The 14,839-nt window shown below is 55.6% G+C and overlaps 1 protein-coding gene across 1 annotated transcript in view; it reads right to left on the bottom strand.

The window, feature by feature from the left end:
* Positions 1–14,557, bottom strand: part of JPH3 (junctophilin 3) — a 46,024-nt gene extending 31,467 nt beyond the window's left edge. The window contains exons 1-2 of the mRNA XM_059481752.1: positions 14,174–14,557; positions 262–1,039 (exon numbers count right to left, since the gene is read on the bottom strand). Coding sequence (XP_059337735.1) covers positions 262–1,039; positions 14,174–14,555 — 1,160 coding nt within the window. The 5' untranslated portion in view covers positions 14,556–14,557. The remainder of the gene's footprint in view (positions 1–261; positions 1,040–14,173) is intronic.
* Between the last annotated feature and the right edge of the window lie 282 nt (positions 14,558–14,839).

Genomic DNA, 14,839 nt, shown 5'->3' with positions numbered 1-14,839 from the left:
AGGTTGTGCATCCCCAGCCCACTGGGAATTACCAGAGGGACAACTGGGCTTGGATCCACTCTGTTTGAACAGCACTCCAAGGCTTCGGCAACACCAAAGCTGCCATGAGATCCACGTAACACCAACCTGCAGATTCCCACCACGAGCAAAAAACTTTATAAAAATCTCTCTACTACAACAAAACCTCTCACCCCATTTACCCCAAGTCGCCAGGGTGGGATCCCATCTCAGACACACCGGGATGGGCAGGAACCCCCTTACCTGGACGCCGCGATCTCCGCTTTCTGCTTGGCGATGGTGGCCGCCCTCTCGGCCGCCTCCACGGCCCGATCCACCTTCTCCCGGATCTTGCTGGCACGCAGCGGGATCAGGTTCTTCCTCTTGCCGCTGACCAGGATGTTCTGCTTGTACTTGCCCTCCTCCTTGGTGCCATCAGGGAAGGTCATGCAGCCGTAGCCGTGGCGCTTGTTGTTGGCCCACTCGCCCTCGTACTTGAGCCCGTCCGAGCGCTGGCTCACGCCCGAGCCCGAGCGCTTGTCGTTCTTCCACTCGCCCACGTAGATCTCGGTGGTGGTGGCGTCGATGTCGTCCTCGATGACCGAGAGCTCGGCCTCACCCTCGCCCAGGCTGATGGTGGAGTTGATGTCGCTGGCGGTGGAGCTGACCGTGCTCATGCCGGCCTCGCTGCGGAACGAGCTCTGCTTGCTCCGCTGGCTGGCCAAGGAGCTCTTGGACTCGGACTTGCGGAGCTTGAGCCCGCTCAGCAGCGAGCGCCGGAAGATTCCCTTCTTCTTGCTCTTGAGGATCTCGGCGTCGCTGTGGGCCATGAGGACGAAGCCGCCGCGGGACACGGCGGGGCTGCCGGCCACGGCGGGCGAGGCGTCGGGGTGCAGCGCCGTGCCGTTGGTGTGCTCGCTGCGCAGGGAGTTGATGGACGTCCTCAGGGGTGACCTGATGACCGCAGCCATGCCGTAGGGAACGCTCTGCCGGACGCCGTAACCCTGGCGCATGCCCCCGACCCACTGGCCCTGGTATGTCCCTGCGGGGAGGAGACAAAAGGAAACAGAAGGGGAGGTCATGGCATCAAACTCTTCTGGGAGGTCTTTGCAGCTCTGGGATGCCGGTCCCAGCTCCAGGATGGGGATTGCAATGCCAGGTTGTGGAGGGGAAATTGATTGGATTTACAGAATTCACAGAATGACCAGGTTGGAAGGGACCTTAAAGATCATTGAGTCCAACCCAGCCCTGACACCTCAACTAAACCCTGGCACCCAATGCCACATCCAGTCTTGTTTTAAACACATCCAGGGATGGTGACTCCACCACCTCCCCAGGCAGCCATTCCAGATTGCAGGCTTGCACTCCAGCTGCAGCATGAGGGTGTTAGAAACCATCCAGAAACTGCCCCTTGGATCAATCCCTCAAGGGAAAGGAGCAGAGCTGTGGAATGGGGGAATGGTTATCCAGGAGCACACTCTGATCCCGTCCATGCTGCTGGCATCTCACAGTGGATGGATAATGTATAACAATACATTTATTTATACACACAGAGCCTTCATCCTGTGTGCTGGGGAAGGCAGCAGCTCCATGGAAATAAAGTCCTCACGGGGAGAGATCCATTTGGATATTCCCCTTGGAATTGTGCCCCTGTTGGAGCTCCTGCGTTTGCGTGGGCACTTCCTGGAGTTTCTTAACTGGTTGTTGGTGGCACCAAACACACACAGGGCTCCACCACAGCACTGGGGACGGGGGGACAAGGAGCCCACCCACCCTGGGGGGACACAGCTGGACCTCAGCACCCTCCCGGTGCTGGGGTGGGTGGTAATCTGCTCAGGGTTCCTAATCCCATCCCCTCCTGGAGGTTGGCACAGTTCCAGGCCTTATCCCAGCCCGTTGAACTACAGGGCTTGTTTTTATTCTTAGGTCAGCTTAATCTTCTCCAGAGCAGCTCGAGATGCAGTGATGCACTGTGAGCCCTGCTGGGGCAGGCTGAGGAGCCCGAGGGTGGCTCTGAGCTGGGCCCTGGAGCTGCTGGAATGCTGTGATTCCCTGAGGGTGGCTCTGAGCTGGGCCCTGGAGCTGCTGGAATGCTGTGATTCCTGCACATTCCTGGATGTGCACAGCTGGGATGGGCACAGACTTCAGCACCTCACAGCAGTGGGGCCTCCATTGGTGCCAGCCCAGGGAGCTTTAAACAGACCTGCTGAAATAGTGAACCCTGTGTGAATGGGGCCAGTCCTACCCCAGCACTCCCTGAGGAATTTCCCTGCCCAGTTTTAGGGTTCAGAAGTGCAGAAGGGATCAGGGCTGGAGCAGCTCATGCTGAGCACAGGAGCTGCTTCCCCAGAGTGTGAAACCAGCACCTGGCCACATTCTGGGGTGCATTTTGGGGTGTATTTTGGGGTTCTTCAACTGTCTTTTAGCTGCCAGTGCTTTGAACAAATCCCCCAGGATTTGGGCATCCTTCCCTGTGCTCCAATGGCATTACATTATTGGGCTGGCAGCTTTGTGCACCCCAAAAAAACCCCCAGGCCCAAGCTGGGGGCCCCACAGAGCCTGTCCTGGAGAGGGGACGTGGGGAGGCAGGGGCAGGCAGGATTTACTGAGGGTTTATAGGATTAGCACTGGGATTAGGGCAGGCACTGGCAGGGCAGGGAGAGGAGGTGGTGACAGGGACAAGGATGGGGGACAAGCTATGAGATGCAGCTCAGGGGACACAGCAGACGTTTCCTGTGTGGGGTTTGAGCAGTGAGCCTGCCTTGTCCCCTGAGGTGTCCCCAAGAATGGGGAACAGCCAGTGCACCCACAGCTCTCCCCAGGCCTGGGATGGTGGCTGTGGCAGAGCCTGCCAAGGTGTCCCTGCATTCCCTGGGCACCTGGCAGCACCTCTCCTCCCTTTCTGGCTCCATCCCAGAGTATCTCAGCAGGAGAATGGAAAGATTTCCCCCCCAGAGCCCCAAATTCCCCTGCCAGGGAGCCCTCAGGATGTCCTCACACTGTGCTCCTGCTTCCCTGGGGATGGATTCAGGGGGTTTCAGGGTTTCAGGGAGAGATGCTAGTGTGGGCAGGGGCACAGGGAGAACAGTTCGTGCATGAGATCCATCAGATCCCACCCTGCCCAAATCCTGATCTCCCTTTCCCTTGGTGAATCCCTTCACTCCAGCCCTGACAGGACCCTCAGCCTCCTCATCTCCTGGCAAACATGCAGCTGAAACCCCTCCCTGGATTCAGCTGGAGCAGCTGAAGGATCACAGCCCTGTGCTGAGACCTGAGGGACTGGCAGGGAGCAGAACAAAGCTCTGGGGGCTGGAGCACTTGTGGAAAATTGGTCACAGCAGGTCCCAGTGCAGCTGTGCCTGTCCCAACCAGACTGAGGTGCTCAGGGTGCTGCCATCCCATCCCATCCCATCCCATCCCATCCCATCCCATCCCATCCCATCCCATCCCATCCCATCCCATCCCATTCCTGCCTGGCTCCCAACCTGCTCCTGGAATGGCACAGCTGCCAGGAGCAGTCTTGGCATCTCCTTGGCAAAGTGGATTTTCCAGCCACTCCATCCTGCTTGTCCTGTCCCAGCACCGTGGAGCAACTCCCCGTCCCCAGCTCTGTTTTTGGGGGTGTCATTCCCTCCCCACCATGGATTATCCCCAGGGATTGCCCCAGAGGCCACGCTCGTGTCCCCAACAGCCACCAAGACATCTGGGCAGCTTCATGGCCACCAGCAGATCAAAGAGCTTCCTGTCAGGGATCTGAGCCTTTCCTCAGCCAGCAGAGCTCCTTCCTTCCCTGGCTCATGGTGTTTCAAACCCTGGATCTCCAGGATGTGGCCGTGGATCATGGGAGGCTCTGGAGCCACCTGATCTGCACTGCTGAGCCGCCTCCTCCATGAGCCCTGCTCAGCTCAACCTCTGCCCCAAGATCTGCAGATATCTGCACAAGGCTTGGTCTCACAAGGAGCCCAGAGCCTCCTTGTCCCAGCAGAGGAATCAGGATTTCACAATATTCCCCTATTCCCCGGCTGCAGCTGCCCCAAGCTGGGGAATGGAAAGGGAAGGTGCAGCAGGGATCTGGCATGGTGGGGCTGGGAGGGGTGGAATGAGAGTTTCTGACAGAACAGAATCTTCTGCTGAGGGGCTGAAGGGAGAATTCCAAGGATTTTTGTTGTTAGCACCTCACAGGGTCGGGATGGGATGGGATGGGATGGGATGGGATGGGATGGGATGGGATGGGATGGGATGGGAGGGGAGGCAGGGAGCAATCCAAGGCAATCCTGGCCACAAACCCATTGTGCTGCCCAAGCCAGAGAAAAGCCAAAGCCACCCTGATGGAGGAGAATGCTGGGGAGGAAAATGTCCCAACCTCTTCCCTCAGCCATGCAGGGCACTCCTGTGGATGCCTCCAAGATGGCACAAATACCCATCCCACCTCTGGGTGGTTCTTTTGCACTGGGCCAAAAGGACAAGGAGAGAGAGGAAAGTCTTGGACATGGAAAGTCAAGATAAAGGTGAGGAAGTGGCCACGTCCATGCCAAGCAGAGCTAAGGGGAGGGCACAGCCTGAGGCTAAGAGAAAACAACTGCAATTATCCCAAAGGATGGATTGGAGAGAAAAACCCTATTTCAGAAATAACTGCTGAAGTGTAAGAAAGGGAAAGACATGGGAAAGACATCCTCAAGGAGAGGATGTGGGGCTGCTCAGGTACGTGGGGTTTCCTCAGCCTTGAGGTGGGATCATGCACTTGGACATAAACCTGCTCCATGATGTTGGAAGGAGATAAAAGTAAAGATTTTTTTGGGTTGGAATTAGTACATTTTCTTTCCCACTCTGCCCATACCCAAGATTTGGCATTTTGTAGTCACTGAGCCCTCTGGCCCCACTCCAGGAACACCATTAAGGAGAAGCTTCACAGCTGCTCCCAGGCTTTTCCCAAACCCACAGGGCTGGTTCTGTGTCCTGCAGGATGAACCCTTTGGCAAACACAGGGATAAAGCCCACGGGAGGTTTGCACATCTCCTCATCTGGAGACACCCAGGCAGGAATTTGGGATGTTGTGAAGCACTTTGAGGGCAGCGGACACATTGTGTCATTATCACACAGAATAAGACAAATTCTTAATAACACAAATAATTCTCACAAATAAATCTTCTCAAATAACGCAAATAACACAGATCACCCAGAATAAGACAAATTTGGAAAAAATTTGGACAAGTTTGGGAAGAATTCCTTCTCCATCCCTAACTCTGAGTTAAAACCCAAGCATGCAGGGTCAATATTCCCAGGTTAGATAAAATAATCAGGAAAAGGGATGCAGCTTCCCAGCTTTGTCTGCAAAATGGGAGCAGGAGGCTGCAAAGGGCAGGAGCTCTGTCCCATCCTTGAGGCCCAGCCAGTTCCTCCTGGTGCAGTGGCTGTGCTGGGCACCCCAAAATCCCCAGCACCCCAAAATCCCCAGCTCCCCAAAATCCCCAGCTCCCCAAAATCCCAGGGATCTGGGGGACGTGGTCCAAAGTGCCCCTCCACTTTTCCAAGCCAAAGCAATTAGGTTTTACAAATTGCTGATTTATCTCACAGAGGATCCTTACTGGCGTGCTCAGCCCCCCTCTTATCTGTGGCCTCTGCAGCATATTAATTAAAGATGTCCGATGGCAATAATTAGGCTGGGCTCTTGAATTCCAACCAGAGGAGGGAGTTTTACAGATATCCCCTTCCAGCTGCTCAGTATCACAGAGCCCAGGAGGATTCACACCCAAATCATCCCAGGAACACCCATCCCAAAGGGGAGAAGGAGAAAAAGGAGGGCTGGAGGGTGCTCACCCAGCCTCAGCTCTGATGCTGTGACAGTGGGGACATCCTTGCTGGCCATCCCTGGGAATTGATGGGGAAAATGTGCCCCCAAATGTTCTGCCTGACTCTGTGGGGACTCCTGAGCACAGGAGCAGAGAATTCCAGAACGGTTTGCGTGGGAAGGGATCTTAAAATTCCTGTTGTTCTCGCCCCCTGCCACGGCAGGGACACCTTCCACCATCCCAGATTGTTCCAAACCCTCTCCAATCCAGCCTTGGGCACTGCCAGGGATCCAGGGGCAGCCATAGCTGCTCTGGGCACCTGTGCCAGGGTCTGCCCACCCTGCAGGGAACAATTCCTAACTCCCAATATCCCATCCATCCCTGCCCTCTGGCAGTGGGAGCCATTCCCTGTGTCCTGTCCCTCCATCCTTGTCCCCAGTCCCTCTCCAGCTCTCCTGGAGCCCCTTTAGGGGCTCTGAGCTCTCCCTGGAGCTTCTCCTGTCCAGGTGAGCACCCCCAGCTCTCCCAGCCTGGCTCCAGCCCTGGAATTGCTCCAGCAGCTCCACATCTTCTCACACAGGGAAGCCCCAGAGCTGGAAAATCACTTCAGGTGGGGTTTCAGAGGGGGAGATCCCCTCCCTCAACCCCCTGGTCACTGCATGGATGTGGGGACACATTTCCTGCCAGGACTCCCATCCTGGGCTGCCCACTGTGCCCAGCTGTGTGACTGCCATGCCCTGCCCTGCCCTGTGCCCAGCTGCTGCCCTCACCCCCAAACCTGCCCCCAACCCCCACGGGCATGGCAGGGATGGCAGGAGGTGCCACCCGCCCTGCCCACCTGGGGATGTGGGGATCAGTGACCCTGCCTGTGCCCAGCACCACAGCGATTGGGAACCCACAGCAAATGATCCCCTCCAGCCCTGCCAAGGCTTTCCACGCTGAAAACACAGTCAGATGCTTCTGCTGTGGCTGCTAATTTGCCAAAAATATGCTCTGGTAACTGCTTACACAGGGGGAAGGAATAAAGTATGGATTTTTGAGTATGCAAATGGAATCTGCAGGCAGCAGCACGTGATGGGTGTTAGTCATAGTGCTAATGCTGGGTGCATCCAGACAGGGTGGGCACAGCCAGGCCTGGGCAGCCAGGCAGGCCAGGGAGGAGAGGATGAGGAGGATGAGGGCTGCCAGAATGAAATCTGATGTAAATAAATAGGAAAAAATTACAGCTCGTGTGAGCATGGTCAGCTTGTACATCTAAGGGCAGGGAGCCTCCATCTAAAGGAATCAAGCAGTGGAGCTGCTGGGTTTGGGTGAGGTTTGGAGGAAGGAGATGGGTCTGGAAGGGGTGGGGATTGAGCAGGGATGGGTTTGGAACAGCCAGAAGCTCTGCAGGAGCTGGGGGCTGCAGGAGGAGATGGATTTCCACAGCCTCACGCCTCCTCCTCCTCCTCCTGCTCCTCCTCCTCTGGATGCAAATAACAACACAAGTATTTCTGGCTGAAATCCCATGGAACAGGGATTGCTGAGCCCTTCTCCTTGGGGAAAATCACAGGTGGCAAAATTGTTCCTCAGGGGGGTATGAGCCCCATCCCAAATGCAGGGACACATTTATGTCCCATTGCCTGTCCCAAGGATGCTCTGCAAGGAGCAGGTGAAGGCTCCTCCCTCACTGGAAACATTAAAAAAAATAAATAAATCTTGTGTGGAAATGAATGTTTTCCAAGGGATTTCAGCTATTTGCTTCAAGGGGAAGATCTCTGTTCCTCTGTTTCTCTGTTCCTCTGTTCCTCAGGAAGAACCAAGCCTGTCCTGAGCATCCCCTCCCTCTCCTCACTGCTGCTGCACCTCCTGCTTCCCCAGACCTGTTGGGAAGTGCCTTTCCCAGCCAGAACTGAAGGAAAGGCTTCAAAAACCCACAATAAAGACAATCAAATCTTGGCTTCACTGATTCTGATGGGGCTCATGGTGCCTGTCAGGCCAGTTGTAATTCCTGTTAAAAGCTCCAGGTCCTGCAGTCAGGGGAAACACAACTTTTAAAAGGAAATAAACAAAGAAAGATATTTCATACTGTCTGGCCTGGGAGTGGGTTTGTCAAGAGGGAAAGTCAAGGAGGCATCATCCCCATCATCCCCTGGTGAAATGGAGCCAGGGTTTTCCCAGGGCAGCCGAATCCCTGCAGATTCAGCTGGGCTCCAAAGCAGGATCAGGTTTTATCCCCAGGGATGCAAAGCACTTCAGGATATTGCTCAGCACCTTCATTAAGGCCAATGTGCCTCTCTCAGAAGGCAGAGTGGAATCAGGCTAATGCTCATTCCCTTCATCCCCCCTGCTCTAATCCTGCCCCAAACCCTGGGGTGTCTCCTGTTCCCAGCAGAGATCCAGGAGCAGGGGCTGATCCCAGCCTGGGGGCACTGCTGGGTTTGGGGCTGCATCCCCCTGAGGGCTGGGAGATGCTCAGAGGGGTGGATGAGGCTGAGCCCCCCCTGGATCAGGGCTGGAGGAGGGAAGAGGCAAGAGCAGGTTCATTTATTCCCTGTGAAATAAATAATGGAATCACAGAGAGGTTTGGGTGGGAAGGGAGCTTAAATCTCATCCCATCCCACCCCTGCCATGGGCAGGGACACCTTCCACTGTGCCAGATTGCTCCAGAGCCCTCCAGCCTGGCCCTGGACACTTCCAGACCATTATTCCTGCCAGGGAAACACCCTGCAGGCCCCAGGTGATGCCCTGAGCGGGAAATAATACCTTTGTGGTGATCATCTTCTTGTGGAAATCAGCAAAATGAGGGGCCTTGCTCTGGCTGTTCACTCATTCATGAAAATTCATGATGCTCTGCTGTGTGCTGGGAGCGAGTGCAACCTCTTCAGGGAATAATGTTGGGGAAACAGTGGCTGTTCTCAGGGAATGCTCATGCATCCAATGCAATTTTTAGGGATTTTTGATGCATAGGCCAGAATCTGTCTTTGAAAAGCCAATATCAAGCCCCAAAATATAAACATTTGCCTTTCAAATTTTGTGTCCTGCAAGCTCCTGGTTTTATTTTTTTTTTTTTTGTTAAAAATAATTTAATTGTGAGTTAAACACAATTCACAAGCTGAATCCAGGGGCAGATAACCATCAAGACTCTCCTGTAACTCCTGCAAACTCCTACAAAAAAATCCTTTCTTGCTCAGGAGTTCAATGAATGCCAAAACCAGACCCAAAGAGACAAAAAATCTCCCAAGGCAGATGCCAAACCCCAGAATTCACCCCTTAGAGACCATCCCCAAGCCCAGCCTGCCCAGCTCCTCCATCTCCAAGCCATGCCTGCTTTAATACAGCTCATTCATCTACGTCAGCGTTACCTGACTCAAAGCATTCAAAATTCATCAGGTTCATTTTAAAATCGAGGCATTTTTAAGCAGAAGGCATTTTTAGCTCTTGTCTGCTGCTTCCCCAGCCTGGAAGAATGACTTTTCTGCAATAGCCTGGGTGGAAACCTTGCTTCCAAACCGAAGCTGAAAATCTTGCAAAATCACATGATTCCACAAGCTGGAGCTTCTAAAGGGGAAAAAAAAACCCAGTTCAGCTCCAGGAGCAGATGTCACCCAACCACAGGAGCCCCATGGGATATCAAATCACATGCAAATACCCTGAGATTTGCATTCAAAGCCATGAGAACCCACCCCAGGGCAGTGACATGAGCGCTGTGCTTCAGGGCTGGAGGCAGTGGGCAGGGAGAGGGGTTTGCTGGGCTCCCCAAGGCTGGGATCCTGCACAGCTCCCTGGAGAATCCCAGCCTGGATCAAGGACTCGGGAAGATGGAGTGAGGGTCTGAGGCCTGCCTGGCAATTTCTGCCTCATGTTCTTTTCTCCGAGGTCAAAATCCTTCTTCCTCTGTCCTGAGCTGTACCTGAAACTAAGCAGCATGTTCCAGTGAGAGAAGTAATTACCATGAGTTCATAGCATGTATTTTTAATGAGGCTGGTCAGAACCTTCATTTAGTATTTTGATTCATTTTTCTGCGCTCGGCAGCTCCTGACGTCTCCGCTTTTGCTCTCCTGGAACCACTGCAAGCAGCTCCCAGGCCCAACCCAGACAGTGAGCAGCTCCATCACCAAAATCCTGACTTTTTGAATTGATTTTCAGGGTCTAGGGGGGCTGTTGGGAGCAGCTCTGGGTGCTGCAGGAGCGGGAGGATGGAGGATCAGGGCGCTCCTGGATTTGCTTGTTTCCGCCCACTGTTTGAAGTGCATCAACAATTCCTTCCCGGCAGCAAAACAAGGCAGAGCTGGTACTTTTAAGGTAATTCTGACATCCGTGCTATGAATAGATCCTGAGGGAAATTTGCCCTCTCTCCTGGGTTCCCTGTGCAGGAGCTCAGGGGAAGGCAGGGCTGGGGAGAGGCCCCAGGCCGCTGGCACTGTGGGATCTGGGAATGGTTTGGGGTGGAAGGGACATTAAAGATGTCCCATTCCAACCCTCCTGGCTGGTGGTGGCTCATCCCAAAGCGTGGCTCTGCTCAGGTGAGGGGATGCTGCCCCTTCCCATGCAGGCAGGTCTCACACAGCATTCCCGCTCCATCCCCCTGGAGCAGCAATTCATGCTGGCTTTTGGGAAATATTCCACGCTTTTCCCCTCCCCAGCCTCTCCCCAGCCATTTGGTGGGTAGCTCCTGGTGCACCTGCTCAGGGAGGTGTCACCAGTGGCACTGCAGGGCTGGGAAAGTGGGACATGGAGCAGGACAGGCTGGCAGGGCCCCACCCCAGCAGCTCCCTGTGCTCCCCTCTCCCCACGGCAGGAACATTTCCCAGCCCGGGCCAAGAAAACCCACTTGCCTACTCAGTCAGTGCTAACAATGCAAACACTAATTATATTTCCCTCACCTATCAAAGGATGATTCATTTTAGGTGAGTGGGCACGGAGATTACACAAGATGAACAGCGCCGTGCGACCGCGCGGCCCTGTCGGGGCAGCCCTCCCGAGAAACAGGGATTTAGGGACATTCAGGATGGGGACAGGATGGCAACAGGGTGAGGCTGGTTCACAGCAGGCACCCCCAGCCTGTCCCATTCCCTCAGGGATGCAGTGGGTGCCCAGGATGGGGCCGGTCCCATCCCAGAGCCCTGTCTGGTTCAGGATCCCAGTTGTTCAGCTGGGAAGAGGTGGGAGGAGGAGGAAACCAGCATTGCTAGGGATGGAAAGGGCAAAACCAGATCTGGAGGCTTCCTTCAGCCACCCCATCTCATCCAGCCCCACCAAAGCCATGATGGTTTCAGCAGCTCAGCCCAAACCCAAGGCAGAGGATTCCCATGGGAAGGCTGGAGCTACAACTCCAGCTGTCCCTGGGGTGAAATCACTGAGATCCCCACAGCATCCCAGGCAGAAGCATCTGTGATGTCTCTTGATCTCCAGACCTGATTAGAAGGTCTCCAGCCTTCTGCCCCAGGTCCCCCAGCCCCACTGACAGCATCCCCAGCCCCACAGAGCTGCAGATCCAGGTGGGCGCAGCCCCTTTCCCTGGAGCAAGGGAGCAATTCCTGCTCCCACTCCGCAGCTGGGCTGAATCAGACAAGTGCTTCAACTCCAGCTCCCAATCCTTGGGAGCCTGCTTTATGTAACACCAGGTGCTCTGGAGGGGCCCAGGAGGTTTTTTAGGCAGCAAGACGAGGCTGTACCAGCAGTGTGGGGATGTCTGAGTGCGCGAGGCCATGGGGACAGCAGGACGGCGCAGGGGCCGCGTGCCAGCCGTGCCAGGGCCGCATGGATGGGCACCAATCCCCGGGGCTGGGGGAGCAGGGTTTGCTCTGCCGGGGGTCAGGAGCGAGTGGGAAGGGCGTGGGGGGCTGCTGGGCGTGGGGGGCCGGGCGTGGGGCGCGCGGCGGGCGCGGCGTGGGAGGTGTGAGCTCGGCAAGCTGCGCGCGGGGGCAGCGCTGCCGCGGGGCTGGCGGGAGCCCCCGGGCCACCGAGTGCCACCCCCGGCACCCAGCACACCCAGGATCCAGCAGGGAGACACCAACAGCCCCCCCAGCACAGGCTGCCCTTCCCCCTGCAATGGGAAAACTGGAGCAAATCCCTGGGTTCTGGGGCTCCCCGAGCATCGCTGCGCATTTAGGGCCCCATCCCCGAGCCAGGGATGGGGAGCTAAAAAAAAAATGATGTGCAAGGGATGAATATTTATCTGTGGGTGGCAAGTGACAGATGCTGGGGCGAGGATTCTTGGGTACTTCAGTTTGCTGGAGGTAATAACTGGAATAGATTAATGAGAAACATCCTTCCCTACCGTTGCCTCCCCGGTGCCACCGCTCCCGCACACAGCGGCCTCTGGGACCCAAACACACAAAGTTCAGCGAGGCTTGCTGTCCAAAAAGGCTGGAGATGCCCAGCTCTGGTGATTTCCACCCAGAATGGAGCCAGGCAGCTGGAAAGGGCCGTGGCCTCTGGGTGCTGGGAGCTGAGTTGGTGGAAGTGGCCTTGGAGGTGGCTGTGGCCCAGCTGAGGTGGGGGAAGCTGCTGTGGAGGAGCATCCACAGTTACCAGCACCCTGCATTCCCCCAGCACGGCATCCCTTCCTCCTTGGAAGGTTTGCAGAGTCCCAGGGGGAGCATTTTGCCACAGACCCTGCCCTTTCCCAGCACTGCTCCTCTTCCCTCCTCCCGAAATCGCAAACATGCGACGACGACGTCGCTTTTGGGTCCCCAAGCGCCGGGAAGCTGGGCTGGCCTGACAAGATGGAAGGAAAAGCTGTTTCCTTCGGGTAGCTTCTCAGAAAAGGCTGAAACTGCTGCTAAGCCACCCCAGGGTGGGGATGCTGCCCAGGTTTCCCTAAAAAACGCTGCTCTGCAGAGGATGGGGAGCGTGCCGGGGCGGGGGCACGTGCGTGGCCGGGGACAGGGCCAGCCCTGCAACACCCAGCCCTCAGAGACCTGTAGTTAGTCCAGACTTGTGTCTGTCCTCCCTCAAACCTCCCAGGCAGGGGCTGGGTGCCAGGAGGAGACAGCACCCACGTTGGGAGCAAGCAGAAACCCCCCCACAGCCCCTCCTGAGCGCCTCGGATGTGGGAGACGGCGACGATTCCCTGCCCAAGCTTTATTTTTGACTGAAGGACTGCTGGGATTTATCCATGGCTTCCAAACACACATCCCAGCTCAGTCCCCAGCATCCTTCCAGGCAGCTGAAACAAAAGGTTGCAGCTCTCTTTTTCTCTGGGAGAAAACAACCGGCACCGAATTATCATTAAAAATCCCGAGGCGGTTCCACCTCTCCCTGCGGGAGCACAGAAAAAAAGCAGCTGCAGGTGAGGTTCAACCTCCCCTCCCTGTGCAACCACAAAGCAGCAAACTGGGCTTTCCAGAGCAAGGTCTTGCAGCACCTTTCAGCAGGGCTGCGATGGAGCTTCCCGACGCTGCAATTTCCCCACCGGAGCCGTATGGAAAACCATAACATCCTAAAAATAACCCGGGAGCTGCTTTAGGAGGCCTCCATTCCCGGGAAAAGCAGGGGCCAGCGGAGCCCAGGGCCCCCCAGCTGCTGGCAGGTAGGCCTGCCTCGGATTATGGTGGCAATTCCCATTGTGGAAGGAGCCCCAGCCCAGGAGAGAGGATGATACAGCCACTTCCAGCACGGCGCCAGCTGTTTCTCCCAGTTCAGCCCTAAAGCTTGTTAGCCCAGCAATTTTTTTGGGTTTGATCGCTCCAATTGGGTTTTCTTGTTTTTCCTCTAATCCCAGTTTCCCCTCAGCATCTCGTTAAGCCGTGTTGACGGCAGAGAAGAGCTCTGGTGATCCCTCTGAGCCCCTACGCTAAGCATTAAGCCGTAAACTAGGAATGTAAGACTCTTGTCTGAATTAAAGTCTTTTCCCTGGCATCACTGAGCGTGGGGTTGCCTTTGGAGGGGCTGGAGGAGGAGCAGAGCCCCCCACCCCTGGCTGGGAGCTCTCCCCCCCTGATCCCCCCCCACACACACACACTGCCTCCATCCTGCCCCGCGTTGTTCCCATGCAAATCCTACAGGTTCCAGTGGTGCAGTCAGAAGTGCCAATCCCATGTGCAACTTGGCTTGTGTCCCCAAGGCCTGGCCCACCCCGTGCTCCGACCCCTCTGGGCCAGAGCTGGGCATCCCCCCACCAGCACAGCCCCTTCCACATCCCAAAAACCTGCTTGAGGAGAGCAAGGAGGGAGGACCCAGCGCCCAGAGACCCCATGGAACATTTGGGGCTACCTGTGGCAAAGAGCTGGGCTGGTGCCACGCTGGGCTGGTTCCTCCTCCCCTGCAGGGTGGGAGCATCCCTTGATCCACGGCAGCAGGTTGCAAACTCCCAGAGTCCAACCCAAACCCCTCTGGGAGCATCTCCCCACCACCCTCCACCCCACCTGCCCCAGCTAGGAAGGGATCAATGCATCACCTACCTCCATCTGAGTAGGTCTCTGTCCCGTAGCCATCCTGTAATCCATTGCTCCAGGTGCCTTCGTACTTGGCCCCGTTTCCAGTGCATTCCCGGACCCCGTACCGTCCCTTAAATCCATGGGTCCACTCTCCTTTGTACACCCACTTCCCTTTGCTCTCCATGCCAATGCCATGGCGCTTGCCCTGCGCCCAGGTGCCCTGGTAAGTGTTGCCACTGGGCCAAGTGTAGACCCCCAGCACCTCAAAGCCGTGACTCCAGGAGCCCGAATATTCACCTTGACCCTTCGGGCCGGTACAGATTCCATGGCCATGAGCCTTTCCGTCCTCCCAGCCTCCACAGTACGACCCTCCATCGTCAAAATTAAACCTTCCCCCACTGGACATGCATGTAATTCGGTTTGCAAATCTCCCGAAAGGTGAAAAAAAAAAAAAAAAAAAAAGGGAAAAAAAAAAAAAAAAGAATAGGAAGAAATGCAGGAAATAAAATGCGAACGATGACTTGGGGAAAAAGAAATAAAAGAAATAAATAAAAATTTAAAAAATTAAATCAAATCGAACTCAATTGAAATCATGCACCAGATCCAGGGAGCTGCTTAAGCCAGTTTCTTGTGATTATTCATTCTCTGGGAGTATGTTGAGGATCAGTTCTCTCTTCCCCTGCTGTGGAA

This window comes from Ammospiza nelsoni, chromosome 13 (assembly GCF_027579445.1).
Source record: "Ammospiza nelsoni isolate bAmmNel1 chromosome 13, bAmmNel1.pri, whole genome shotgun sequence".
Lineage (NCBI taxonomy): Eukaryota > Metazoa > Chordata > Aves > Passeriformes > Passerellidae > Ammospiza > Ammospiza nelsoni.
The sequence above is the reverse complement of the archived record's forward strand: the minus strand, read 5'-3'. Positions and strand labels throughout refer to the sequence as shown.